Source organism: Ursus maritimus, unplaced genomic scaffold, assembly GCF_017311325.1.
Source record: "Ursus maritimus isolate PB19 unplaced genomic scaffold, ASM1731132v1 scaffold_23, whole genome shotgun sequence".
NCBI lineage: Eukaryota > Metazoa > Chordata > Mammalia > Carnivora > Ursidae > Ursus > Ursus maritimus.
The window spans coordinates 30147047-30172860 of NW_024424786.1; the positions used below are offsets into that span (position 1 = coordinate 30147047).

A 25814-nucleotide genomic window follows, 5' to 3' on the forward strand; every position below is an offset into this window, starting at 1 on the left:
GGGGGGGTGTCCATGCTAGCTACCTCTTCAGGACTCTACCTGAATAAGCAGCTCTTCTCTCCCCTCCTGGTACAGGACTCACTACCAGAGAAGCTGGCTGTGCACGAGAAGAATGTCCGAGAATTTGATGCCTTTGTAGAAACCCTGCAGTAAAAGTTGGTGTCCTTGGGTACCAGCAGCATCCCCTTTCTGTGGCCCCAGGAGACAGCACCTCCCACTCATCAGCTGCTCCCATCCCTCATCTTGCTCCAGGTGGAGGAGAGGCTGGTTTCCCCCATGGGGACCTGGAAGTCCCTGTTCTCACACCTCCTGGAGACTCCATGGCAGCAGTCAAGCCCGGTGATAGCATTTGAGAGGACTCATCCCCCTGGCCTTGGAGATTGGAAGACCCTTTATAACAAAAGGGCCCTTGGCAGGGCCATCTGCTTACACCGCCCATCAGCAGCTGCTTCACAATGGCTGTCATCCCATTCCTCCTGCCGGCGCCCTGCCCTGGGTCTGCCCTGCAGCTGGCCCCTTGCTGGCCTGCCGTTACCATCAAGCACTTGACATTCCAGCTGGCGGCCCAGAGCCTGGCGTGGAGGCAGAAAGAGGAAGGAGACAGAACTGGGAGGAAGAAGGAAGGGCTCCTTCAGGCTCTTTTTTTGTCCCCTTTGGTTTGATGTCTTCTTCCTCTCTCCCCTCTCTCTGCCCCTGTGCCTATACTTTTGGCAATACGACAGGCCTCCTGCCCAAACTGGCGAGAACTGCAGAGTCAGCCATTCCCGCCCTTACGGGTTGTGCCAGCCCATCTCTCAGCAGAGGGTCTGAGCAGCCCTGGTGGCTGTCTGTGCTCAGCACCTCAGCTTCATGGAAACAGAATCCTGGGTCTCCAGGATTCTTTCATTGGGAGTCACAGCAAAGGTTCTTTTTCTCTCCTTCCTCCCCCTGTTGCTGCTCCTTGGTTATAAAACACGATAAATATTTATTACTTTCAGAGAAATCAGATATTTTATAGAGAAACTATGTTTGAGGTTAGATGTTTTCACTTGGGGAAGGTGGAGGGCCTCTTCCTGGAGTAGGGCTTCCTTAGGTTCTGGGTTGCTGCTCTGAGGATCTTCCTTCCCATATAAGGTGGGATCCAAGAATAGGGCTGGCTGAGGGCAGCGGAACCTCCCAGAATCGCTGCACTTAAACTGACGACAGGCTTTACTGTAGACTCCTACATCTTCCTGGTGAGAGCCTTGAATCTCTCCCAGCTTCTGCAGAGTAACTGACTCCATTCTGGCAGCCCAGGAAGTCTTGGGTGCTGAATTCGTACAACTCTGTGTACAACTCTCCAGAGTTGACATAGAATGCATTGTATGTGCCCCACTGTGGCCCAGGGAAGGCCAGAGGGGCCCCTCCTTCTGGGGGGACTTGTTCCTGTTTCTCAGGGCTAGGTTATGGTCCTTTTCCTCTTTCCACCTGGGCCTGGCCACCACCTTTCTTTAATCCCAGGGTCTGCACCCCGCCCTGAGGTTTACTAGCTGAATTTGTTCCTTGTTGAGAAACCAGAGCTAGGCATATGATTGACTTAACCATTTAGGTATTGTTACTTGAGTTAATCCCTAATCTCACCCACCTACCATCTGTCCCTCCCTCAGCCTAACCTGTAGTCCTGGCCAAGGGAAACAAGCCCTGCCCCGTTTCTCCTGGCCCACCTGGGCTATTCATTGGCGGCAGCTGTTCTGCAGTGGAGCAGGTGGTCTTCAATTTGCTTGTTAGTAAGTGCATGTGACACTGTTCCCACCTATCAGGCTGAACTCTGAGGGCTGGAGTGGGCTCTGAGGCTGTCTCAGGTAGACTGAGCCCTGCCCTTGTTGTTGCATGTGTTCTGCTGCCACAAAGAAATATTCCCAGCAGTGGTGTCCAGCTGGCCCTATGTGGGCCAGAGTATACCCATAGCCCGCTAAACCAATCCAGATTGACCCCCCAGGCCCCAGGGCTGAGAAGGGTGAAGCCCTGGTAAACTATCGATCACCCCTGCCCCCACATCCTGCCACAGTATCTCAGCCGCTGTCCTTCTGAGGCCGAGCACGGAAAGGCCTGTTAGCCAGTGTCCTCTTTGACTCCTGATTGTTGGCCTTTGCAGGCAGCAGCCTTTCCTTTAGGACTCAATCAGTGAGAGGCCAGGGAGGCTGAGCCCTGAGCTGAGCCTGGGAGGAGCAGAGCAACTGTCAAGGCTGGCCCTTGCCCCTTGGCCCGGAACACTGACAGGGATGAGCCCTAGACTGACGCCTGCAGCACCCCCCAGGACAGGGCTGGGACCCGTCACCCATCTCCAGGTGGCGGAGTCCCTCCCCCTCCTCCAGCCCACCTTGTTTGGAAATACTGAGCTATACTTTAAAATGTATTCGAGAGATTTCCAATAAATTTTTTCTGTACTTTACAGCCTCCTGTCCTGCCAGTTAGCTAAAATGCTAACGTGCGCGTGCGCTCTCACTTCTGTGCAGGCCCTGGTAACTGACAGCGCCCCCGCCCTGTGGAAGGAAGAGCAGTGGGTGTGAAGTGCAGAATGTGGCTTTGGAATCAGGCAGGCTGTTTTGAGTCTTCGGGCTCAGCCGCCTAGCAGCTGTGCCACCTTGGGTTGGTCAGAAAACTTAGAGCCTCATTTTCCTCGGCTGTACCGTTCCCATCTCGGGAGTGTATGTGAATAGTCAGGAGATACTGTGCGTGAAGTCAACACACGTAGTAAAAACTCCCTTAGACGTAGGCCATCGTCATCAGCTGTTTTTACCCCCTGTGCAGCACCACCGCCCACTGAGCCTGGAAGCAGAAGCCTTTGGCTCGGCAGGAGAAACTGCTGCCAGGGTTCTGCCATGTTTCCAGCAGGAGCGGACAGGGAATGCGGGCCTCTCAGGTGCCGGTGTCTGTTTGCTAATCTAGGGTAAGGAGTTGTGGCTGAGCAAACCCGACAGAGGGGAAGGGGCTGAGTGAAGTATCGGGAAGTCAAGGGCCCGTCAAGCGTGTTTAGCTGCCCTGATCTGCCAGACAGCTCTAGCCAGGCCCTGGGGTGCTCCCTGAGGAGTCACTAAGACGAGCAGAAGAGCCCGTGGGGATTATTCCTGCCTGGCCCCCTGGGGGCTTCTGTGGCAAGCCTCTCAGCCGTGGTGAAGCTAGCTCCTGCATCCTAACTTGTGCCCACCTGGGCCTCAGGAGTGGGAGGTGGGGTGTCCCAGAGGCAGAGGTGGTTCTAGAGGTAAGGGACTAACTGCCTGGCAGACGGGCAACTGCGGTTGCCTCCCTGCCCACACTTCAGGCTGAAGCCAGGGCAGAAAACGGTGAGAAAGTTCTAGATTCAGCCCAAAGCTAGGGCTGAAAAGGAGGAGGCTGCCCACTGCTGCACTTGTGGGCCCTGGGAGCCCTAGCTTGTTAAGTATACCTGACAATGGCCATGATAACTGACCGGGCAGCCAGTTGGGACAGTCACCCAACCCGAGTCAGAAATGGTGAAGAGACTGTCCCTTGTGTCTTCACCTTCAGCTGGGATCCCCCAAAAACAAAGTGTTCACTTGCCCCGCATCTCACAGTGGTGTCCTGCCCCTTTAAAGCATCTCCCGACACTTGGCCCCCAGAGACCTGCTGTTGCCAAGGCAGGGGTAAACTGGCTTTTGAGTCACTCCACAGAGGCCCTGCCAGGAGCCCAACCCGAGTAAACAGCTTTCCTGGTCTGCTCCCTCTCAGAGTTTCCCTGGGATACTGCTCCTCTGTTGTAATCAGTCACCCAGGTTAGAGCGGAGCAGAGCCAGTGAGGGGCTGCTGGGGCCTTCTGCCGGGGCCAGCAGGGTGAGGGCCACTTGTGCCACAGGACTGGCTCCCTGCAGCTCAGGGCCTGTGTTTGTCACCACCAGCTTCACACCGCTGCTCGATCCTGCAGCTCTGGCCTGGCTCCCCTGGCGGGAGAGAGCAGGGAGGAAAAAAAAGAACAGGGCCAACCCAGGCCACCATCACCTGATTGCAATCAACAGGCAGGCAGCAGACAGGTGCAACTTGACCTTGACCACTGTGTCAAGTGAAATTCTGACCTGCCCTCCCAGTGACAAACTTGTCTCTAAATTGTGGTAAAATACATGACTTAAATTTTACCGTCTTAATCTTTAAAGCACAGCAAAACCTACTCAAGAGAGGGAAGGAAAACTGGCTCTCCTAGCCTCGGTGGGACTGGGTGGCAGGTAGAAATAGCCAAGGCGCTCAGGCTGAGGGGAGGGTGGGGAGAAGTGAATGGTCACAGGAGGCTTCCAATCCTAGCTGCTACACAAGCTTGGGACCATCTCCTCATTCCTCTGTGCAACCGCGGTCATTCTGGTCGCCACTGGGCCCTCACTGTTACGTCCTGTGTGTGTCACTTTGGAGCCTCAGAGAAATGAAGACCCCATCTCAGGTGGACTGACAATATGGCTGTCACCAAGTGGAGCTGGTGGAGGTTGTGATAGCACCAGGACTCAAGCCTATGCTGCTGTCGCCACAGTATCCTCCGTTCAGGGCCAGAAGAGGCCGTGGTCATGGGATACCGCCCTTGGTGGCCCATTGGGATGCTGCACACATACAACGTGGGGGTGGGGTGGCGGTGTCACCATTCACACAAGCCTGGACAACGTCAGAAAGCCAGCTTCCCACCCACTCCCAAGGGAACGAGACATAGAAGGACGGGGCCAGATGGACTGGGGAGGGGACTTCCTGAGGCCCCACCTGCTTGGCCTCCACAACCAGACACTTCCCGCCCGTTCTGAGCCTCCAGGCGTGCTTCCTAACACCCAGGTGGGCAGTTTTCCATCTCCTTTTTTATTGAAATACAAAAAGTGCAAAGGTGAAATACATGATTGGTGCCCAGGAAGTCATTAAGTGTGAATGTGAACACTTGATTCACAGTACTCTCCCCCTCCCCCCAGGTACAGACCAGTGGGATGGGGGACAGGAGAAAAGACCCAAGAGATCTCCGAGGCTCCCCAGTAAATGGGGCTGTGCGCAATGCCTGATACACAAAGGAGGGCAGAAAGCAGAAGCCCGGCTTGGGCCAGAGATGCAGGGACCAACATGGAACCAGCGGCCACTCCAGGCCCCCGGGAGTCCTGACATGCTAGCATCCTGGGGAGAGAGCCCGGTGAGGTCAGGACTCAGGCCACACCCACCACGCAGATGGGGCTGGTCTGGTCAGTGAGGGCCCCCACAGTACAGGCTCTGGCCAAGGCTGGGGGGCAGGGCCACCATGCAGGTACTTCCCTCTGCTGCCAGGGGACGAGGCTGCAGGAAGTGGGGTCCCCAGGGTTCACCAGGAAGGCATGTAATTCTAAGGAACACAGTTGGAATCAGAAGTACCAATCATCGGGGTCCAGGTTTTCTGAAAGACGACAGGGCCCTGGGGCCCGACATTGCTAGAACTCCCCAGGCAGGGGTTGACTTAATTAGCAAGGTCTCTGCTCAGACCCTCCAGGAGTCACTAGCTGGAGGAAGAAGCCACAGATCCTGAGGCATCGAGTCACTTCTGGCCACAGCAGGGACCAGTGTGGCACCACCACAGACCTGTCCGTAAGTGGTTAGGCTGAGGATCTGTGTGAGTGGGAAGGGAGGGGCGGCAAGGCATGGGGGGCTGAGACTGCTTGTCACTGGCCCAACCAGACACAGCAGGCTTTTGGGTAGGAATGGAGTGTCTGTTTCAAATGGATGCTGGGACTCAGCCCTATCATCCAAGCTGCCAGTCCTGGCAGAACCAGGGGGCTGGAACATCCTGGGGGCAGTATCACTTGAGAAGGGCTGACCCAGGATGTGTGGAAGAGAAGGAGGCAGAAGTAGGAAGCAGACTCTGGCCTTGCCAGTCCTTAGCCGTGTCAACACGCAAGGCTGACGCTTTAGAGGGGAGGACAAGAGCAGGTGCTCGCACACAGACCTTCGCCCAGGCAGGGAGGTGCCTTGGTAGGGCAGGCCCAAGCCAGCTCAGCTCGGCTGCTTATTCCCCAGCAGCCAGGAAGGGGAGGACCAGCCCCAGCTACCAGCCCAGCTGGCAGTGATTTAGGCATCTGCAGTTGCCAGGAAAAGAGAGGCAGGAGAAAGTGGGGAAGCAGTTGCTGGGGTCAGTCTTTCCTGCTGGAAGAGCCAAGGCCAGCTCTGCAGAGCCTGGCAAAGAGCCAGGGATCCAAGGAGGCAGTGAGAAGTATAAGGCGAAAAAAATGTTTCGTGGTTACAGCGAGGCCTCCAGAGCTGGCGAGGTGGGCTGGACAGAAGGGGAGGAAGAGCTGCCCGGTTGGTTGGCCCCAGCTTCCAGCTCCCAGGGCCTCATGGGCCTTTCCTCATAGGCGCCAAGCTCCTAGAAGGCTGAAGCCGGGAGGAAGAGTCCCAGTTGGGGCTCTCCGAGAAGGGGCAGCAGGGCAGGGCTCAGAGCCCTCTGGAGTCAGGGCTGGGGAACAACTCCCCTTGGTGATCCAGAAGGAACTTGGTGAATGTGTTGATGGGATTAATGGCCTTGAGGGTGATGGCAGCATCCTTGGCCCACAGTAGGTTAGGGCCGAAGACAACAGCCAGGTTAGTGTTGGTCATCTTGTTCTGGTCACATTGGGCAGAAATCTGTGGAGGGAATCAGGGGGCTACAGCAGGAAGCCACAGACCCTGCTTCCCATCCCTGGGAGTGGCAGCAGTGGCAGCTCCTCCTCCCGCACTCCTCCAGGTGAACAGCAGAGGCTGAGGCCCCGGTCTCACCTGCACCAGGAAGGCAATGAGGAAACGAAGCACCTGGTAGTTCTCCTCAGGCAGCGTCCGGAGCACCTGCAGCGTCGCCTCCACTCTCTGGCTCTCATCAATGTCTGCAAGGAACCAGGGCCCAGGTCACAGCAGTCCAGGGCTGGGCCAACATGAGGCCAGAGGGGAGACCCCACCCAGACTTTCCTTGGAGGACAGGCCAAACCTGCCTGCTCTGAGTCCAGCCCTGACCCCAACCCAGCACACAAAGCACAGAGCTGGGGAGGGAAGAAAGGGGCACTCACTGAGGAAGCCCACAACGTGGGGGTAGAGGTCAAAGGTGAGCAGGGGCTCAGGAAGCTCCCGGAGGAAGGTCTTGAGGATGACCGCGGGCAGGTGCAAATCATTGTACTGGTCGAAGTCCACTGGTAGCCCTGGGGGAGGGGGTGGAGACAAGCTGGGCCTAGCCTAGAGGCTGACAGCCCATCTAGAGTCCTGGAGGCCAAGCAGACCCCACTACCCACAGCCACTGCATAAGCCCCCTCCTCCCGTGGAGCCTCCTCTCACACAGGCCTTCCCTTCTTGCTCTGTGATGAGGGGACCGGGTAGGATGGGGCCCCCCAGCACACACTACAGTGATTCCTCGTCTCTGAATGCACCTGACTGATGAGGCCACAGGCCTGGGACAGCCAGGCAGGAGCGGGACCCATGCAATCAAACCAAATGCCACAGAACCTCTGATGGGAATGGAATGTGGGGTCCTTGTTTACAGGGGAGCAGAAGGAAAAGAAGCCCCGTCGCAGTCACATACATGCCCCTATCCTCCCCTTCCCGCCCCCAGGATCTGTACTGACCCTGCGGGCCTGGGCACACCCCCCAAACCACTCACCCATGTTGTACTTCTGCTGTACTTCCCGTACGACTTGGGTGTTGGCTGACCTCCGGAAAATCCCCTCAGTGGTGAGAGCTGGGAAACAGTGGGGCCTGGTGAGTCTCGGCTCTGGGGCCTATAGATGCCTGGACCCGCTTGGTCTCGGGGCTCCACGAAGGGTCGGTGTGGACGCTGATGCACGTGGGGCTCTCAGCCCTGCCTGGCAGCTTCCTGAGGGGAGCTGGGAGACCGGGCTGAGGAGGGGCCTGGGGTCGGGGCTGAAGGGGAAGGGGCAGACCCGGAAGCCCTGTGGCCAGTGAGCAGCCTTGGCACTCACCGTAGGCCTGCAGGTAGGCTATGGTCTCCCGAAGCACAAGCGGAACGGGCTCCTGCTCTGGGTTCTTCTCCTGGAGGCTGTTGGGAACGGGCAGTGAGCAGGGCCTGCCGCCCTCCGGAGCCCTCACACACCAGGCCTGCCCACCTCTCCCATACTCACTGCTGCAGCGAGACCCCAAACTGCTGGTTGGGCAGAGGGGGCCGTGGTGGCATGGGCTTAGGGGCCGTGGCAGGGCTCTTCTGTGTGGATTTGAGGAAGTCGTCATACCTTGGGGAGGCAGATGGGAGGGTCAGGCCGCCAACCTGACTTTATAGTCACCCTGGCAACCCCTGTCTGTCAGGCACTCCCTGTGCTGCTGCACGTGGTCACTTCATTCGGGCCTCCTGGCAGCCCTGCTCTACACACGACCTCTTTAAGCGACAGAGGCGGGATCCGAACCTGTGCTCTCCGGCCCCGTGCTCGGGCTCTTCACCCCCGTGCTCGGGCTCTTCACCACTACCTTCACTTCCCCTGCTCATCCGGGGGTTCTCGAGGCTCCCTCTCCCCTTGGCTGGCACGTCCCCCCTTGCAAGCCTGACGGGCACACACTGCCCCTGCCCCCGCCTCACTTGAGCACTTGGCGAGGGATCCCCAGTTGCTCCAGCTTCACGTGCTCGCTCAGCTCGCTCAGGTAATTCACATAGAAGATCTTCTGCCCGAACTTGAAGCTACCGGCAGAATAAAGGGCACGGGTAGGCATGGGTGGGCCCATTTCGGCAGGCTGCCACCATCCCCTCAGCAGCCGCCCAAGATCAGACAATGGCTGAGCCCCTCAATGGCCTGTCCCCAGAGTGCTTGGCCTCCTCAGGTATCTGGTTCAGAGTTCAAAGTGAAGCCTGGGGAGGCCGCTGTCCTCCCCACCAACCCGTTCACCTGATGATGGGCTTAAAGAGGATGAGCAGGGTCTTGATGAACATGGTGGGGTGCACGATGTACAGGGCCTTAATATTCTTCTTGTACCTGCAGAGAGACAACAGGAACTCAGCAGCCGGTGTGGTGGGAGAGGCACAGAGCTAGGTTCTCTGAGTCCATTTTCTGATTTGTGTCCTCAGGGAAAGCCTGAGAGCGAAGTGCCGTGGCAGTCCCATTTTACAGATTAGGAAGCAGAGACTCAGAGAGGTGAAGTACCAAGAAAGGTCACAGAGGGAGGAAATACAGAGACTGGGATTTAAGCCCAGAATGTTCCAACTTCAGATTATTTGCTTTTACCCGGGGTGAGGGGGGCCCTGCCTCCCCCCACCCCCAAGCTTCCGAGCAAGCAGAGGACAGCCCAGAACCTGGCAGAGCTGCGGGCTCCACAGCCACCTGCCCCCAGGCCCCTGGACCCACTTGCGGTCAAACTCGCGGTAGGCATCGCGGAGCCAGCTGAGGGAGGGCTTGTTGTCGCTGGTCAGGCCGTGGTGCAGGTACAGCAGCGTGTAGTCGCTCTCCACGTACTGGTCCAGTGTGTGCTTCAGGTACCTACCAGAACAAAGCCCACTCAGGCCGATCTTCGATTCAGGAGGCGCCCCCGGAGACATGACCCGGCACCCCAAGGGTCTCCTGCCTCTCTCCTCTGCCTCCCCACGAGCCTCTCTCGGGCACTGCCTGCTCTGGCTGCATCATCACCCATTCCACAGCGGGGAGGAGGTTCAGGGTCATGGCTGGGCTGGGTGGAGGACGAAGAATGCGAACGGCCGCCCTGGCTAGAAACCAGGAGACCAGGACCTGAACTGAGGCCCTCTCGCATACCTGCAGAAAAATGGGAGTAACACTCCCTGCGGGGCTGCCCCAAGTCGATCACGGTGACGACAGTCACCATTCACCAATATTTAGCTTTTAGTGTCTGCCAAGCACTCTGTATACATTATCTCATGCCTTCCTTGTAACAGCTGGGGCTGAGATGATCCCCTTCTCACACATGAGGGCAGTGTGGCTCAGAGAGGTGAAGTGCTTATTCAGAGGCACACAGCTTGCGGTGGAGCCTGGAGATGACCTAACTTCACCCTGCTGACCACACAGGCAGGCATGTGAAGTGTCTAATGCTGGATTTTTACTGTGATTCCAGCCCATCCCGCTACACGGTCGTTTAGCCCTTGTACGCCCTGAGCACTTTGCAGCTTGCAAAGAGCTGTCACATTAAAGATGGCATTCTGCAACTATAAAGTAGTAAAAACTGTAGTGACAATACACTCATCTTTTGCTGGACGTTATGACCTTTTGGAGGGCAATAAAGTGATGTTTATCAGAAGCTAAAAAATGTTCATACTCTTTGACCCTGTGAAAATATACCCAGGAAGTTATCCTAAAGAAACAATCAGAAATGAACAGAAGCATTTTTGTAGAAGGCTGTTCATTGCAGCCTGGTTTACAGTGGAAAAAAACTTTTTTCTGAGCAGCAAGCTAACTGTCCCCAAACAGGGAATTGGTTAAATAAATTACAGGCCATCTATAAATAGAAGGCCTCACAGGATGTCTCTGCAGGCAGAAGCAATTTGTGAGGTGAGGTGTCAGGAGAGTGGTTACCCTTTGGGGAAGCGGCTAGAAGAACAAAGGGAGGTCTGTGGGTGTGGATGGGCGTATTCCGTTTCTGAAAATTCATCGAGTAGTCTCACAATACACTCTTACGTACACACGTACGCCAATAACATGTTTTTAGAAGATGTCTTTGAAGTGTGTTTAGTGCTCAGAAGTTAACGTGATGTGAGATACAGAGGTGACTATACAAAGATCTGTGTAAATTATAGAAAAAAATAGGTGAATACACGAAAGTATTAACAGTTTTTCTCTCTGGATGGCAGGTTCATGGGAGATTTTGTTTATCACTGTCTGTATTTTTTCTTTACAGCTACTTACATTTTTCTAAATCCTCGAAATCTGTAATATTGTACAAATGTATAGATGGCACTTCGTGTATTATCTCACCTGATGCCCACAACAACCCTGTGAGGTGGGCACAATTCTTATTTTTATAGGGTTCAGAAGAGACCTGCCCCCAAACACACAGCTAGTAAGAGGCACAGTGAAGCTGAACTGGGCTTCTGAATCCAAGCTTCAGGCACTTTCTCTTTCAACTCCCCCCCCTTCCCAGGTGGCTGGGCAGCCAGAAAGGCCAAAGCAGCGATAATAGGACTGATCCCCATGGGAAGCACTGCCCCTCAGGCCGGGTGGGGGCAGGGAGACCCCGCCAGGAAGGGATGGAAGACGGACAGGATGGATGGCGGACGGCTTCCAGAAGTCAGAGGAAGGCCCCGAGTGGTGGGGACTCACTCAGCAAACTCTCCTGAAAACTGGGTGCTTTCCCATCTCCTTCCTCTGACTTCCTCCCACTCAGACTATTATCTGGCCAGGAGTCTGTCACCTGCCAACTCAGTTGCCGTGTGAAACCAAAGGGTAGGGTGTGTGACTCAGCTACCCTCCCGCTGAGCTCCCTGGCCTGTTCCACGCTGTGCCGCATGATGGGTCTCAACAAGGCTCTGCCTGCCTGGCTGAGGGAAGATAGGAGAAGGGCTTCAAAAGCCTGAGAAAAAACTCCCACAAGGCCGGAGAGCCTCAGGCCTGGCTCACCAGGACTGCGGACTCTGCACTCAGGCCCTTCCCCTTCTGCGGCCGCACACTTGGCCTGTCCCTGACCCCTCCCCACCCCCTACACACACACACAACCATTCCGGATCCCGAAGAGCTGGTATGGGCAGTGCAGTCGCTTTAAAGAGATCAGGAAAGAAGTGCAAGGTGCTAACTGGACCCGCACGAAGGCGCCTTAGGAGAAGTTCATCATGGCTCTGCCGCCATGGAGGTCCTGCGAGGGCCGGGGACCCGCTGGTGGCTCAGTAACGAACGCTTATCAGAACAGCATCTGTCAGGGGCGCCTGGATGGCGCAGTCGGTTAAGTGTCCTGACTCTTGGTTTCAGCTCAGGTCATGAGATCGAGCCCCAGGTCGGGCTCTGCGCTCGGCACAGAGTCTGCTTATCCTTCTCCCTCTGCTCCTCCCCCAACCCCAGCTCTCTCTCTCTCTCTGAAATAAATAAAATCTTAAAAAAAAAAACAAAAAACAGGTTTGTCAAACTCCTGCTTTCAATCAGCTTTGGGACTGGCATCAGATTTCTAGACCAACCACAGCTAGTACATGTTTTTGCTAACAGAACCCAGACAGGTAAAGAGGCCATTGGGACCAAATTTGGCACAAAATAACACTAATTATTGCTGCAAATGATGAACTGTAAGGACAGCAGAAGCAACGCATCATTACCAGCAGTGCTCACACGCGGACGGTATTTTACTTGAGTGTGCTTGTGTACAGAGTCTCCGTCCTATGAGGAAGGAGGGCTGCATTCTGATGCCCTCGGTGAAGGAAAAGTGGCTTAAAGAAATGAAGACACCTGCCAAGGTTGCAGTTTCCCGGACTAGAGACCAGGTCCGACTCCTAGCCCGGTGCTCTCCCCCAAATGTAAAAAAACAGCTCTCCTGGGAGGGGAGGGGAGGCGTGGAGGGAGGTGGCTTGGTACCTCTGGGCTGGAAGGGACAGGAAGGAGAACGGCATCAGGCAATTGGGGGGGGGGGTCTGGGCGCCAGTCCCACCACCTTCCCCATGGGTACTCACCCCAGGAGTTTGCTGTGGTCCAGCTGGTGGCTCGGGGGCATTCGGCAGGCACTAAACACAATGATCTTCCGCCCATACTTATCATCTCCTAGGTGTGGAGAAAGATAGAGTGGTGAGTGGAAGATCGACGGAGAGAAGTGGGGCGAGGAACCGAGGGGTGCCAGGCCTGGAGGCCTGTGCCACGTAGTACAGGGGCCAGGGCGGCCGATGCAGAGCCACCTCCAGGCAGCTGTCTGCACTCAAGTGTGTGTCACTGAAGAAAGAAGGCCAGGTTGCTCTCGGGGTACTGAGCTGGGGTCTAAAAAAATAACGTGACTTTGTAAAAAGGCACACCTGGCGAAACACCCACATGCCATCAATGCATGAATGGATAAAGAAAATGTGGTATGTTCATGCAGTGGGATATTGGCCATAAAAAGGAATGAAGTACTGATCCACGCTACATTGTGAACAGACCTTGAGAACACGATGGAATGAAAGGAGCCAGACCCCAAAGGCTACGAACTGTATGACTCCATTTACAGGAGTTATCTGGAGTATGTGAATCCACACAGACAGCACAGTAGTGGTTGCCAGTTGCTGGGAAGAGGGGAGATCAGGGATTGGCTGGTGATGGTTATGCAATCTGGCATGGGCATGGATGAAATTGTGCGGCCAGATAGAAGTGGCTGCACCCCACTGTGAATGTCCCAAATAGCGCCGATTATACATTTTAAAATGGTTAACTAAAAAAAAAATGGAAAGTCACACCCACCAAAGCAATTGTTACCTTGCTGAATAATCCTCTTAAAGCCCATGCTCGTTCCAGAAGCACCCCCTCTGAGCAACGTGTACTTGGAAAACTCCTTGAAGCTGCCTTCTGGGCAAGTCCAAGGCCACGGAGGACATGAGAGTGAGTGCTTAGTGGTCAGGTCTTGTTTTTGACCACTAGCAGCACTTTCCGACTTTATTACCAGGATCATTAACCACACTTGGCTCTGACTGACTTCTGGACATTTCTAAAAACCATATCCTTTCTCATTAAGGATATTCTAAAGAACATGGAGTTCAGAGGAGTTTGTAATGCTTTGGGGAAATGCTTGTTTGGCTGTAATCACTCAGGGGTGTTCGTCCAAAACTGGTCAGTATTTGATGGTCTGACCATTTGGCTTTGTCAAGAAGCCGGGGAGCTTACTGCCCTCCAAGGTGAGATGTTCTTCCAGGGTTGGCACAGATCAGGGACGCCAAACAAAACTCCAGGAGAAGAAGGCCCGGTCCCCACTCCCCCGCGTCCCAGGAACCCTCCCTACATCTTTACCTTCAGCCTCTCCAGCGGCACCAAACCACACCTGCCTAATCCCCACTGCTTCAGAGACAAATGAAAATACTTATACAACCCATGAAATGCATGGAGTCTGTCCTCCACCTACCTCTGAGGATTAAGGACCACCCCAATGCCTTGCTGAGTGTCCTTCTCCATATTTAGTAAACCATGGTCTTGATGCTTCTTCTTGGTCAGTGACCTAACCCAGGAGTCAGTACTTTTTCAAAGTGGTTGCCAAGGCTCTGACCCTTTTCTGCAGGGCTGGGGCAAGACTCATTAGAGGGGCTGAAGGAGGCTTCTGGAACGTGGGCAGCATGGCCCTAGGCCCTGCTGGCACACGGCTCGGTGCTTTGGCCTGATTTAGCACCTCACTGCCAGCAGTCTACCATGTCCAACCTCTAGATCAGCCCCTCCAACCATCCCATCTCCACCCAAAACACCCCCTCAGCCTAGAGAGAGGCTCTGTTCTTCCATCCTAAACTGCGCCAACTTCTAGCCTTGGAGAATTATGAACACCTACCTGCCCCCAACTCTCCTGCCTTGAATCGTCCTTTCCTCCTGAACTCCACCCCAGATAAACAACCTGGGCCCCCCACCCTGTAAATGTTCTTTGGAATGACTCACAGGACTCTCCAGGCTCCCACCATGCACACTTCAGACACAGACATGCTTGCAACCCAGTCCACACCACACAGCTTTGGGCCTCTGCTGTTTCTCTTGCCAGACAGAACTTCTCAAGACAATTCTGCAACCCTCCTCCAGGATAACTCCTTGGAATCCTTAAGACTCGTTCCAGGCGTGATCTCCTCCCAGAAGCCTGTGTCCTCTACTCCTTCCCCCAGATACATTAGCTGCCCCTTTTCAGGGCTCCCAGTTTGAACTATCACCCATCTCTGTCGTGACACTCTGACTCTTCTGTAGAACTGTTTATGTGCCTGTCCCCTCTACTGGCTTGTGAGCAGGAATTGTGTCTCATCCATCTTTGAAACTCTAATGCTGGGCCACAGCCCAGCATGTGGCAGGTATTCAAGAAACGTTGGAAGCCTGCACAAAGTCATCGGTCGGCATTACATAGCATGCCTGGTTCTATTTCAGGGTTTGCTCACGATGACATCTAGGTTATGAGACTGCTTTAGACAGTTTCCCAAAGCCTGGGACAGAGGTTCTCCCGACTTATGAGCAGAGAACCCTCTGCAAGCCCGCCCGAGAAAGTGCAGCTTCATCCAGCAGCAAGTCTATTTTGAAGGACCAGATGCCACCTGCTTTCTGTCACACCCTCACCTAGATCCTGAGGCACTGGGTTCCCTCCAGCAGAGGGAGGTGGCTCTCAGGCCTGTTCTGATCTCCTCCCATAGGCTCTGACAGGTGAAGGAGCAGACTGGCGGAGTAAGGACAAAGGGTCAGTTTAGCCAAGCCAGCTTCATGTATAATCTGGAACCTCGGAAACCCCTGGGCCTTCTGCCATGAGCCTGTGAGGGGAGGGACATCTGCCTACTCCCCTCTAAGCAGAGGAAAGACCCAGAATGTAGGAGAAAATGCAGGGAGGAGCATGGGGCATTCCAAAAGATTCTTTTCATCCTCCCCGCAACGTGGAAGCAGCCCTCACTGGCTGGCAGGTTTGAAGGCTTAAGCAAGACAGGAAGTCTGAGCTCACAGGGCTCTGGAATTTAAAGAGCTAGTGACTGGTTAAGCAAGCAATTGAGGTGAGGGGCCAGGGGCCCGGAGCACCATCACTCAGCTGGCCTCAACACCTCATAAATGGGAAACTTTGCATTCTCAACTAGGGCTCCGTCAAGGCCACGATGATAAATGAAGAATACCACAAACACATAGACATAAACCCTAGGAGAAGCGGTCCAGATCGCGCACACCCTCAAAGAGGACTCTGACCAGTTCGAAGAACCCCTTCCCTGGACTGTCTGCTCCCTGAAGGAAGTAATGTGTGTTTTTCTTCACTGAATCCTCCATGCTGACTATGGGGCTTAAAAATGCCTGGTGGATTATGTTGAACGGGGATGGGGGCATAATGGGGGATTGGTGAGGGGCTGGATGGCAAGACTCTCAGACAAGCAAGGAACGAGATGCAGGTGACCCCAGGGCCTAGTTGCTGTCCTCCCCTCCCTGGAGTGGAGTCCCGCTGCTCAAGTTCTTGGGTGGCTTGGCATTTGCCAGCAGACAGGGCAACTATTGCTACACGAAGCAAGTGTGAGAAGGCTGGAAACTTCCCTCCTGACCTCAGAAGAGAGGAGACTTCTGCCCTGGAGCCAAAAAGGAGAGGAGCTGGGTGCACTGGTGTCTCCAGGGCACTGGGGGCGAGGGCTTGCTGAGAAGATGCGGCATTTGTGGAAAGCACCAGGAAAAGAGCAAGCCGCCTGAGAAGGGAGCCTCTGCATTCCCCGGATACCAATCAGGAACACTCGCAGGGTGGCCTGGGTGTTAATCAGCAACGTGCAGTCCTCCAGCAGGCATTCTGGGAACCGCCAGACCAGCCGCCACCCGCCCACAACCTGCCGAGCCGGCCCAGGGGATGGGAGGTGGGGGCTGGGGCACTGGGCTGGGGCCGGCTCACGCGTTTGAGAAACTGTTAACTGGTCAGGAATACTGCAGCCAGTTGACATCATGCTGGTGCTTGAAATCTGCTGTGGCAGAAATTACAAATGCTACAAATAAATAATAGCCTTGTTTTTCCCCTTTCCGGAGCGAACTGTTAAACGTTCACCAGCACACCACTGGAAAGAACCCACTCGAACGGAGTCAAATTTGACTGTGGAGCATGACAGCTACCACCAGCACGGAGAACACAGGGCTGCAAAGGAGCTGGGGACATCAACCCCATCCCCATCCTCCGTTCCCACATGGGCTCTTTCTCCAGTTTCTGATGCCGGGAAACTGGCCTCCCAGGAAGGACATCACCACGGTCCCGTCAAAAGACGCCTGCTCCAGTGGCGCCAATCCAAACTCTTCTCAGCAGTCGGAGAGGCACAGCCATGGCGACACCCCCACCAGAGGGGCCCTGAGGCAGCACTAAATGCCAGGCCGTTGCTCCCAGCCAGCCCCCCGCCCCCTCCTCCACGGGACACGGCCCCTCCGTCCCCAGGAGCCCCTTTCCCTTTGGGCTCTGGATGTGTCCCCACACAGCACCATCTTGTCAAACCTCCCGTAAACCCTATCCTAGTTCCGGCTCCCAGGTACCACCAGCTCCCAGCTCCCTGGAGTGGGGCTGCAATTAAGCTGGCCCCACTTGGCCTCCACCAACAGCCCTTCTTGATCCACAGCCCAGAGGCCAAGCACATAAAGAGCCAGGAACACACCTACCTGGCTGGGCCCCCTCAGGCTCATCACACCCTGGGGAAACAGAAACATGTTGCAGCTCTGTTTGCAGTGGGGAAAGGGGTCACCCAGTGCCAGGGTGGGGGCGGGTCCCCCCTGCTCCGCCTTGGGTCTTGGCCACACAGGTCAGGAGCACAGTTACATCACATCAGATACCCACCCCCAAGTCCCAATCAGGTCCATTTCTGGAAGTGAGGGAAGAAAGTTCTGAACCTTTGGGTGACTCTCCTGCGCTCAGGTGAGGATGAGGCCAGGAAAGAACTCGCAACCTTGCCTCTGCAGGGGTGAAAGAAGCCACAGCCAAGGCCTCTGCCTTAGACCAGGGCAGGCACCGGGAACACAAACACCATGGAAACACCTCTGACAATGGGGGCAACTCTTTCAACTGCCCCATCCCTCTCTGAGCCCGGCATTCAGGAGAGATAAAGCTCCCTGTGGCTTCCCCATGGCCAGATGCCTCCAGGGCCTCCTTAGCCAGCACCACTGGGCTCCAGGGCCATGGGCCTCCTTTGCTCACCCCAGTGCCTCAGAGCAGGGCCATGCCATCAACACCAGTGAGGACAGACCAACCATCACGGAAAAGACAAAGAATCCTACCACTCTATTTCCTCTTCTAGTAGTAGTAGAACTCTAAGGGCAGAAATCGGTCACCAACATCCTTGCTACCTCCCCTGCTCTGGGTCCTGTGTTACGAACAAGAAAGTGGGAGCTCACTGAGGCCAAGACCCAAGGGGGGCTCCATACCCACTCTCAGCATGGTAGCGCATCTACCAGAAACCTGACGCTCCAGACGGTCCTGGGGCCCCTAACTTCTGGAAGGAGGCTCTGTCATTCCAGACTTCCTTGGAAGTAGGGTTTCCCCCAAAAGGAGCTGGTACCTACCTCCCTGGTCCCCAGTAACTGATGGGGTGGAAAAGCTGACATCAGGGCAAAGGGAAGGGAGGTTAATGGGACCAAGTGCGTTCTGGCTCTTAGCTAGGCCCTTACAGACATTCGCTACTATAATCCTCTCAGCGACCTTGTGAGCAAGAAATGAGTTCAGAGAGCAGAGTTGGAAATCAAACTGCTTTCTGGTTTCAAAGTCACTAAGCCACACGGCCTCCCACACACCATCAGCCAACAGAGACAACGGGGTCAGAGATCAGATGTGGTTGCCGGTGAAGAGACCAAGTGGCCATCGCAATCAAGTCTGTGATTTTAAAAAATGGTACACGTGCTCAGGAGCCCCAGGGTCAGGGGTAAGACAACAGGGCGGCTCCCCACCCCTCCCCCAGTCCCTGCCCCTGCGGCATGAGGGGCAGGCTTCCTCACGCCGGGAGAGCAGAGCGGGAGGTAAGAGGTGCAGGGCTGGGTGTGCTCACCTGCCACCTCCACAATCTGGTGTCGGGCGATGTCGTAGTAAGGGTCATCCCACTTCAGGTGTGTAACAGGTTCCGGGGAGCTGCTTTTGGAGTCATCTGAGGAACACCGCAAAGTCAGGGGATTACCTGGGGGCTGGCAGTGTTCTCCCTGAGACTCGTGTTCTTTGGTCCTCCCCCCAGTAGGACTTGTGCTCCCAGCCTCACCCTGGGGTTGGACTGCTTGCCCTCCTCTTGCTCTCCTGGGGTCTCCCTTCAACAGGAAGGGAGTCTCCCCTTCTAAGGCACGCAGGGCCACCCAAGATCCGGAAGCACCCACCTGACTTGGGAAAGTCGGGCATTTCATCCGAGGGCCAGTTCTTCTCATCAATGGAGGCTAGCTTCAGCTGGTTCAGAGCCTGGCTGGTGTCCTCCAAGGTCAGGTCATCCTGCAACTCTGAAAGCGGGTCCATGACCGGGCCTGTCCCCCAGAGCTTCACTCCACAGAACCTGAAGAGAAACCTGGGGTGGGGGTGGCAAGTCAGGGACACCCTCTTTTCCCTTGTAACTGCTACAGCAAGCCCTCCTGCTCTCACTCGTTCCTCCCCCAACCTCCCCTGTTTCTGTTCCTCAACACTTCGCATCCTTGCCAAGAGCTCCATGTCGCCCTGGGTTCTCCACAGTTTAGGCGTGTTGCCAGGAAAGGCAGCTGGGGCAGAGGATGGCGCAGCTCAGTGCCTGCCCTCAGGTCCTCCAGCTGGCGAGGGACGAGCCGTGCCAGGCCCTGTGCTGCCCACTGCCCATCTGGTACAGTTAAGAAGGCCCAGCTGCAGAGGGTAGAAGGCCACGCCCCTCTCCTCAGGGGTCATAGAGCACAGATGCACAGAAGCTTCCCAGGCCCCCCAGTTACAAAGGAGAGATGCTGCAAGCATCTAAGGTGTACAGGGATGTTCCAAAGCCCATTCGTGAAAAGATTAACTGTGGCCCTGGCTACTCCGCCTCTCACTTTTGGCCTAGGGAAGAGGAGACGGCCAGAGACCACAGGGTCCCAGAAAAAAGGCCATGGTCAGGGTGCCCTGCTGGGTTTGCCCCAGGCCAGGAGCAAGAAGTAGGGGATGGAATCTGCCTGCCAATCATAGCAGGCAATCTGCAGCTTCCTGGGGGCCCCCAAGCCCACTCTAATCCGCAGGGAGTTCCTGATGTAGTTCCAAGGTGGGACAGGTCAACACACTGCCCCAAGGACTGGACAGCACAGACGGGAAAGGGGGAAGCCCAGGGCATCCAGAGAGCTGAGTGACAGGAGGTGAAAACCAGACCCACAGCTACAGCCAACTGAGAGGGAGAGGAGCTGACTCCGAAGCTGGGTTTGCTCAGGGCTGCGGCTGGCAGTAAGGATGTGGCTGTGTGAAGCCAATCCCCCTGGCATCCCAAACTCACCATGTGGGTCAGGGAGGGGATTCAATCCACTCAGTCCAGCCCCAGGGAAGAGGCTGCTCTAAGCCCACTACATTCCTGGAGTCCAAAAATGACATATATGGTCAGAGAATCAGCAGGACAGATAAAGAGTACAGACAAGACCAGGCATGGGGAGGAGAATCAGCAGGACAGATAAAGAGTACAGACAAGACCAGGGAGGGGAGAACTGCCAACCAGGATCCAGACCCTGAACACCTCTGGGCTCTGAGGCAACATGACAACCTCCGGCATACGTCACCTCACAGCTGAGGACTCTGGATGGTAAACCGGCTCCCTGTGCCTAGCAACAACCACCCTGTTACCAGGGAAACCACGCTGATTCAGTGGCAAAAGTCATTCCAAGCTCCTGAGCCAAAGCCAAGCAGCCAAAGAGCCTAATGGCCGTAAAACAAAACCCAAAAACCAAAAAACCTTTCTCTTCCTTTCCTCTGGCCTCTTGTCTGCTACCCTTATCTTATACCCTTATCTGCTACTCCCGCTGCATACCACCAAAATATAATTCCCTTCCATGAGGACAGAGAAAGATGACTGTCTCTTATTTGGGAATGCACTTCTCCCAGTGAGTGCTGCTGTGCCCCACACCCTACCTCACCCCTTCCCCTTCAAGCCTCCAACGCAGGCAACCCTAGGTCTTGAGGAATCCACTCCTGATTCATCTACAGCCTCCTTCCCCCATTCAGCCAGATGGCTGCGAGTATTCCCCAAAAGGGGACTCCACTGGGTAACAGGGACAGAACTCAGCTCACAGGAACCTGTTAGGCCCGAGCCTTCTCTTCGTGCCTTCTCTTCTGTCACTGCCCAGGCACCAACTTCCCATTAGCCCTGCCACAGCTACCCCAAGCAGTCTTTCTGCGCATAGTAGGTGCCTGATGCAATGAAAAAGACATGGGATGAGGTATATGGAGAACTGGATTATAGTCCTGCTCGAGCCAGTGAGTTGCAAAGATGCTGGCCAAGTCTTTTTCCTAACTAGACTTAAATTTCCTTATCTATAGAAGCACAGGCTCCTCCCAGAAACATAACTCTCCAGTATTCTAAAATACGTGCACTAATGTGAACGACAGGATTAGAAGGAACAGCTGCGAGGTGAAGTATGTGAGGGAAGGAGAGGGACACCCTCTAAAGGGGAGCTGAACTTGAACTCCACCTCTTCTCCAGTAATTCGGCCACTATTTTGTCCGTTCTTCCAGAACTGACCCCTCCCCCATTCCATAACCTCCTTTTCCAGCAAAACTGATCACAGTTGTTTCCACCTCCCAGCCAGACTGGCCTCCAACCCACAGCTGCTTCCCTCTGTGAGCCCTGAAGTTTAGCTACCCCTTAGTGAGGAAGGTGAGGGAAGCTGGCTCAGGGAAATTCTAATATAAAGTGGTGGAAATGAAGTATCCTGGCCGCCTAAGACTCGAGTCACCTACAAACCCTGTTCCGCTCTATGCAAAATATTCCTTACTTTGAGATTAGTATTTCCCTTCTCCGTAGGTAAAACACCTACTTATACAAAAATATTTGAGAATCATTTTAGGCAGAGGTTTTAACCTCTGGACTTCTCTGAAATTCTGATGAAATTTGTGGGTTGTTCCCTAAGAAAAATCAGCACATGTATGAAATCTATGCAATTTTAAGGCGTTCACAGGCCCTCTGAGGATCCATTTAAGAATCCCTGACCTATTCAGCACACAGATGCTGTCATTTGTTGAATGACTGAATGAATGAAGTCATCTCCTAAATGGAGAAGGGAACCAGTATTTGTTGAGGGCCTATACAGCACCATAAAGTAGACAAATTACCTTTTAACTTCACAACAGCACCAGTGAGGTTTATACTACTAAGCCATTTTACTCTTTGAGGAAAGTGAGGACTAGAAAAAAATAAGCAAATTGTTTAGGTAGGTCATATAGCAGAGTCAAGATTTTAATCTATGTCTGTATAAGGTGCTCTTTTGATGCAGGTCAATCCTTCAACACTTCTCTAAATGACTGTCATTCGTGTAATTCTGAAGGCTCAGAGAGGGCCCATAAGAAGACAAAGTAAAGTCTCTCCCCTAATGTTCATGAAGAGCTGAGATAACAAGTTGAAATCATATTCTCTGGCACCGGGATTGCCCTCCTAGTTGGGGCCCCAGAATTGCGAAAATGCAAATCCCACGATACAACAGCAAGGCTTTCAACTACAAGTGCGTTTGTCCAGAGCTTCATGGTTTACAAAACCCGTACTGGGTGTAATTATCCCATTTCAGAGATTAAGAAATACAGATGAAAGCATGGCCTAGTTAGTGGCAGGCTGGAATACTTCCCCCCAATTTCTTGTTCTTAGAGCTTCACCAGATCGGATCAAAGAGACTTCCCCTTCCCACGGGCTTGCTCGATGACTGCGATCTGACCTGGACTCTGCCCTGGGAGGTGCAGGAGGAAAGCAGAGAAGGAGACGAAGTCCCGTCACTGCAGACCTGGGAGTGGGGCTGAATCCCTGCAATGGGAAAGCCAGGCTCCTAGGCCCCATCCCACTCCTGCTCCCATCCTCGGATCCGCTCGGATCATCCCCCTCGGGACCCTGTCCCTTCCGGTGACTTGTCTAGTCCCTTCCTTTTCTCCCCCCACCACCCAGGAGGACCCCGCGCCCTGCAGCTCACCGTGGTCGGGCACTGCTCCCTCTGCCACGCCTGTCAAAGCTCGGCAAACATCCGGCTCCGCGGTGGAACGGGAACCGCCTCCTCCCGGGCTCCTCGCTCTCCAACCACTTCCGCCACACCTCCAACCCACTTCCGGTCCGCTGCCCGGTCCAAATATGGCTTTCCAGGATCTCCGCCCACTTCCTGCACGTGCCGGCCTAAGGGCGGGCGGGGGAGGGAGGGAGGACAGCATAAGTGTCCGACCCGTCCCTCCCAAAAGCAGGTGGTTGGAACAAGTAGTTCCGCTTTTTCTGACGCTGGAGTCCCTGGTGGTCCTCTGGAATCCTATGGTTCCTACTGTTCTCGGATGGAGTGTTGCCTCGCCGGCATTCCCACTCCCGGTTCTGTGCACCGATGAGTCTCTTAGCATTCTTTCCTGACAGGAAATTTGGAAGGCAATGACTGTTTCCGGGAGGAGCGGAGAAGAAGACGCTCACTTCCGGCGGAAGGAGGCTTTTCTGGAGGGATGGAGAAGGCGGAGGAGCTGCTCTCCGGGGGCGAGAGACTGCAGTTCGGTTAGTGACCTGCGGTGTCTCGGACCTTCGGCCCTGGCCTTAGATAGAACTCACGTTCCCTGCCTGGTCAACTCTCTACCCCAAGCCCTTTTCTTCCCTGGTCCGGGATTCTCCTCCGGTCCCCTCAGAAGTCTCTGGGGGCTTCAGAGTCCTCGAACGCCCTCAAGCCTCGGAACGGCCCACTTAGAGCCCTTACAGATCCCTCAGACTGCCAAGTCCTAGCCGGATCTGCGGTTTCCTCTCTCACTGTCCCCACCCTCACGATCTCTTCCCTCACTGCCTCCCCGTCTCCCTGCAGCCCCCGACGCGCGCCTGGGCCCGGACTTGGGATGGAGCCCTTCTGGACAAGGCTGTGCTCAGGGCCTCAGAGACTTCCCGCCCGGGCCGACCCGGGCCGTCGTGGCTCTAAAGAGCCTCCCCCGGGGCTTGGCCCTTGGCCCTTCACTCGCCGAGGAACAGCGCTTAGGGGTCTGGTGTGTCGGGGAGCCCCTGCAGCCGGGACTGCTCTGGGGGCCGCTGGAAGAGGAGTCTGACTCGGAGCCGAAGGATAAAGGAGTGAAACCACGGCAGGAGGAGGTATTGAAGGATAGGACTTGTCTAACCCGTGACGGAAATTGTGGAAGAGGTTCAGCCATGTCTGGACAGCTCTTCAGTTAGAAGCAGCAGGGTGTTTCAGGAGATAGGCGATAGTTTGCCCCTTCTCTCCAGGACTGTCTCTTCCCCTCACTTGCGGTAGTTAAGGAATCAAGGTGCAGAAAGTTGCTGAAAGTTAGATTAGTATAGTGGCAGGAGTGATGAAAGTCAGGAGCAAAGGTGGTCAGGATTAAAAAGCCATGGAATCAAGTCCCAGCTTTGTCACCTACCTATTGAAATGATATGTCTCATTCAACTCATTTGTAAGAGAAAGGGATGGCCATTTCCTTTATATTTTAATCTTCCAGAGCTATTTGGAGCAAGAGATGAAATAGTGCAGGTAAAGTGATGATGTACCTCTTACTCCTTTTTTTTTTTTTTTTTTTTGGTCTGGTACTCACTGGAAGGCAATAATGTGTTCAATTTAGTAATTCTCCACACAGTGGGAAGGAGGTGAGGGGGATAGTCTCTTGGTCTTTTCTGATGAAACATCAGACACCACAGTTCTGTAGAGGCAGAACCAGAGACCGTTAACCTTCCAGGGGCTTCGTATTAGATCTGTCTCAGGAGAGGTTACATCCCTTTTTTCCCCCACCCTGGTCCCCCCCCAAACACATGGGAGAAGGACTCTTATTGGTTTATTTCAGGACGTGTCACTAGGCCCATGGGGAGACGTGTGTGCTTGTGAGCAGAGTTCAGGCTGGATCAGGTAAGTTACAGGAGAGTATGTAGTGAACATGGTCCTTTTTGAGGCTTTCTGTCATGGCATGAGATGGAACTGGAAGCCCACTGTAATTCCCCACCCAGTGATTTTTTTGCAGTGAGTGTTCCAAAGGCATGGGGTCTTTAGGACTCAGACTGCCCAGAAGCTGGGGCTTCAAGGGAGGGCCCCTTGAAGAGGGTCTTCTGAACTAGCTCTTCCTCTGCTTTGCAGTTTGGTGCAGCGGGGCAGGCTGGAAAGTGAGGGGAACGTGGCCCTGGTGCGGGTCAGCGAGAAGCTCCATCTGCAGGTGTCCCGGCTTTTACTGCCAGGCTCTGAGTTGCTACTGTGGCCCCAGCCTCCCTCTGAGGGCCTGAGCCCCACCCAGCCCCGGCTAGAAGAGGAGGCAGCCATGGCTGTGGTGACAGAAGTGGACTCTGTTATACAGCAGGAGGTGGACTCCCCAGGCCAAGATGCGGCAGAACCTCAGACAGGTATGTGGCAAATAGATGCTGGCTTCCCAGATTATCACCAAAACCACCTGTGGATAAGACAAAGCAAAGCTATGGCTCATGGAGATAAAGGACAATGTTACAGAGTCTTAATAGGTTTTCTGAGGGGGAAGGGTAAAGCCTGAATATTTATTAAAATTGTGAAGTGTGGTATAAGGTGGGTCTTTCAGTGTGGAAAGGGGGCAGGGATTAGGGGATTAGGATTCAATCCTTGATTAGGATTGAATAAGGATCATGGCATTAAAATTGTGAAGTGTGGTATAAGGTGGGTCTTTCCGTGTGGAAAGGGGGCGGGGATTAGGGGATTAGGATTCAATCCTTGATTAGGATTGAATAAGGATCATGGCATATTTGTTGAGGATCTGTGGACCCAAGGCTAGAATTTTCAGGCAAGAGGCTCAAAGAGTCTTGGGAGTATAACCTGTCATTTGATGCTTTCTATTGCAGCGTGATGGGTCTTTTCCTTAGAATGAACAGTATCGATATTTGCAACTTTTATCTTCCTGAGTAAGTTTTCTGGAATAGTAGGGTCATGTTGATGAAGACAGCAAGCTGTGTATAAGGTTTCCAGTTTCTTATGTTTCTTCAACTGGGGTGGGGATGGAGGTTCCTTTATTTTCAGATGAACTAAAGTGAGGAGGTGGTGGCCTAAGTGTGTGTCTCCAGAGGGAGAATAGGAGCCTCTGGGATAGCCTGCTCTGGGACTGTCCAGAGGTTTGGAGCACCATGGTTCCCAACAGTGCTTCCCCAGGAGGCACCTGAGACCGGACACGAAGATAAGCAGAGCATGTGGTTCATGTTCCAAGGAAGAGATTGGTGTCCT

General features: G+C 54.4%; 3 protein-coding genes across 14 annotated transcripts in view; 2 read left to right on the top strand and 1 right to left on the bottom strand.

The window, feature by feature from the left end:
* ATG13 (autophagy related 13) overlaps positions 1–2410 on the top strand; it is a 52470-nt gene extending 50060 nt beyond the window's left edge. For 11 of the 12 annotated variants that reach the window (XM_008701019.2, XM_008701022.2, XM_040639042.1 and 8 more), the window contains one exon: positions 76–2410. In XM_008701019.2, the coding sequence (XP_008699241.1) occupies positions 76–153 (78 nt within the window). In that variant the 3' untranslated portion in view covers positions 154–2410. The remainder of the gene's footprint in view (positions 1–75) is intronic. The other variant, XM_040639044.1, reaches the window with a different exon arrangement.
* Positions 2411–4784: 2374 nt separating this feature from the next.
* Positions 4785–22743, bottom strand: ARHGAP1 (Rho GTPase activating protein 1). The gene is made up of 13 exons (XM_008701015.2): positions 22593–22743; positions 18828–19009; positions 18512–18607; positions 12518–12605; positions 9267–9398; positions 8811–8897; positions 8507–8605; positions 8058–8165; positions 7899–7975; positions 7580–7657; positions 6996–7124; positions 6712–6815; positions 4785–6579 (listed from the first exon to the last, which is right to left on the bottom strand). The coding sequence occupies exons 2-13, from the start codon at positions 18958–18960 to the stop codon at positions 6391–6393; spliced, it is 1320 nt and encodes a 439-aa protein (XP_008699237.1). The 5' UTR covers positions 18961–19009; positions 22593–22743; the 3' UTR covers positions 4785–6390.
* Positions 22744–22859: 116 nt separating this feature from the next.
* The window catches only part of ZNF408 (zinc finger protein 408), a 4636-nt gene continuing 1681 nt past the window's right edge, over positions 22860–25814 (top strand). Inside the window, exons 1-4 of the mRNA XM_008701013.2 lie at positions 22860–23146; positions 23445–23722; positions 24427–24488; positions 24714–24973. Of these exons, the coding sequence (XP_008699235.1) occupies positions 23098–23146; positions 23445–23722; positions 24427–24488; positions 24714–24973 (649 nt within the window). The 5' untranslated portion in view covers positions 22860–23097. The remainder of the gene's footprint in view (positions 23147–23444; positions 23723–24426; positions 24489–24713; positions 24974–25814) is intronic.

Bases quoted from the DNA above. Each gene is read 5' to 3' on its own strand.
- ARHGAP1 (XM_008701015.2), bottom strand. From the start codon at position 18,960: ATGGACCCGCTTTCAGAGTTGCAGGATGACCTGACCTTGGAGGACACC. The intron at 8,606-8,810 runs GTGAACGGGTTG...TTCTGCCGGTAG, and splicing joins CTCTTTAAGCCCATCATCAG to CTTCAAGTTCGGGCAGAAGA. The intron at 7,976-8,057 runs GTGAGTATGGGA...CGTTCCCAACAG, and splicing joins TTTGGGGTCTCGCTGCAGCA to CCTCCAGGAGAAGAACCCAG.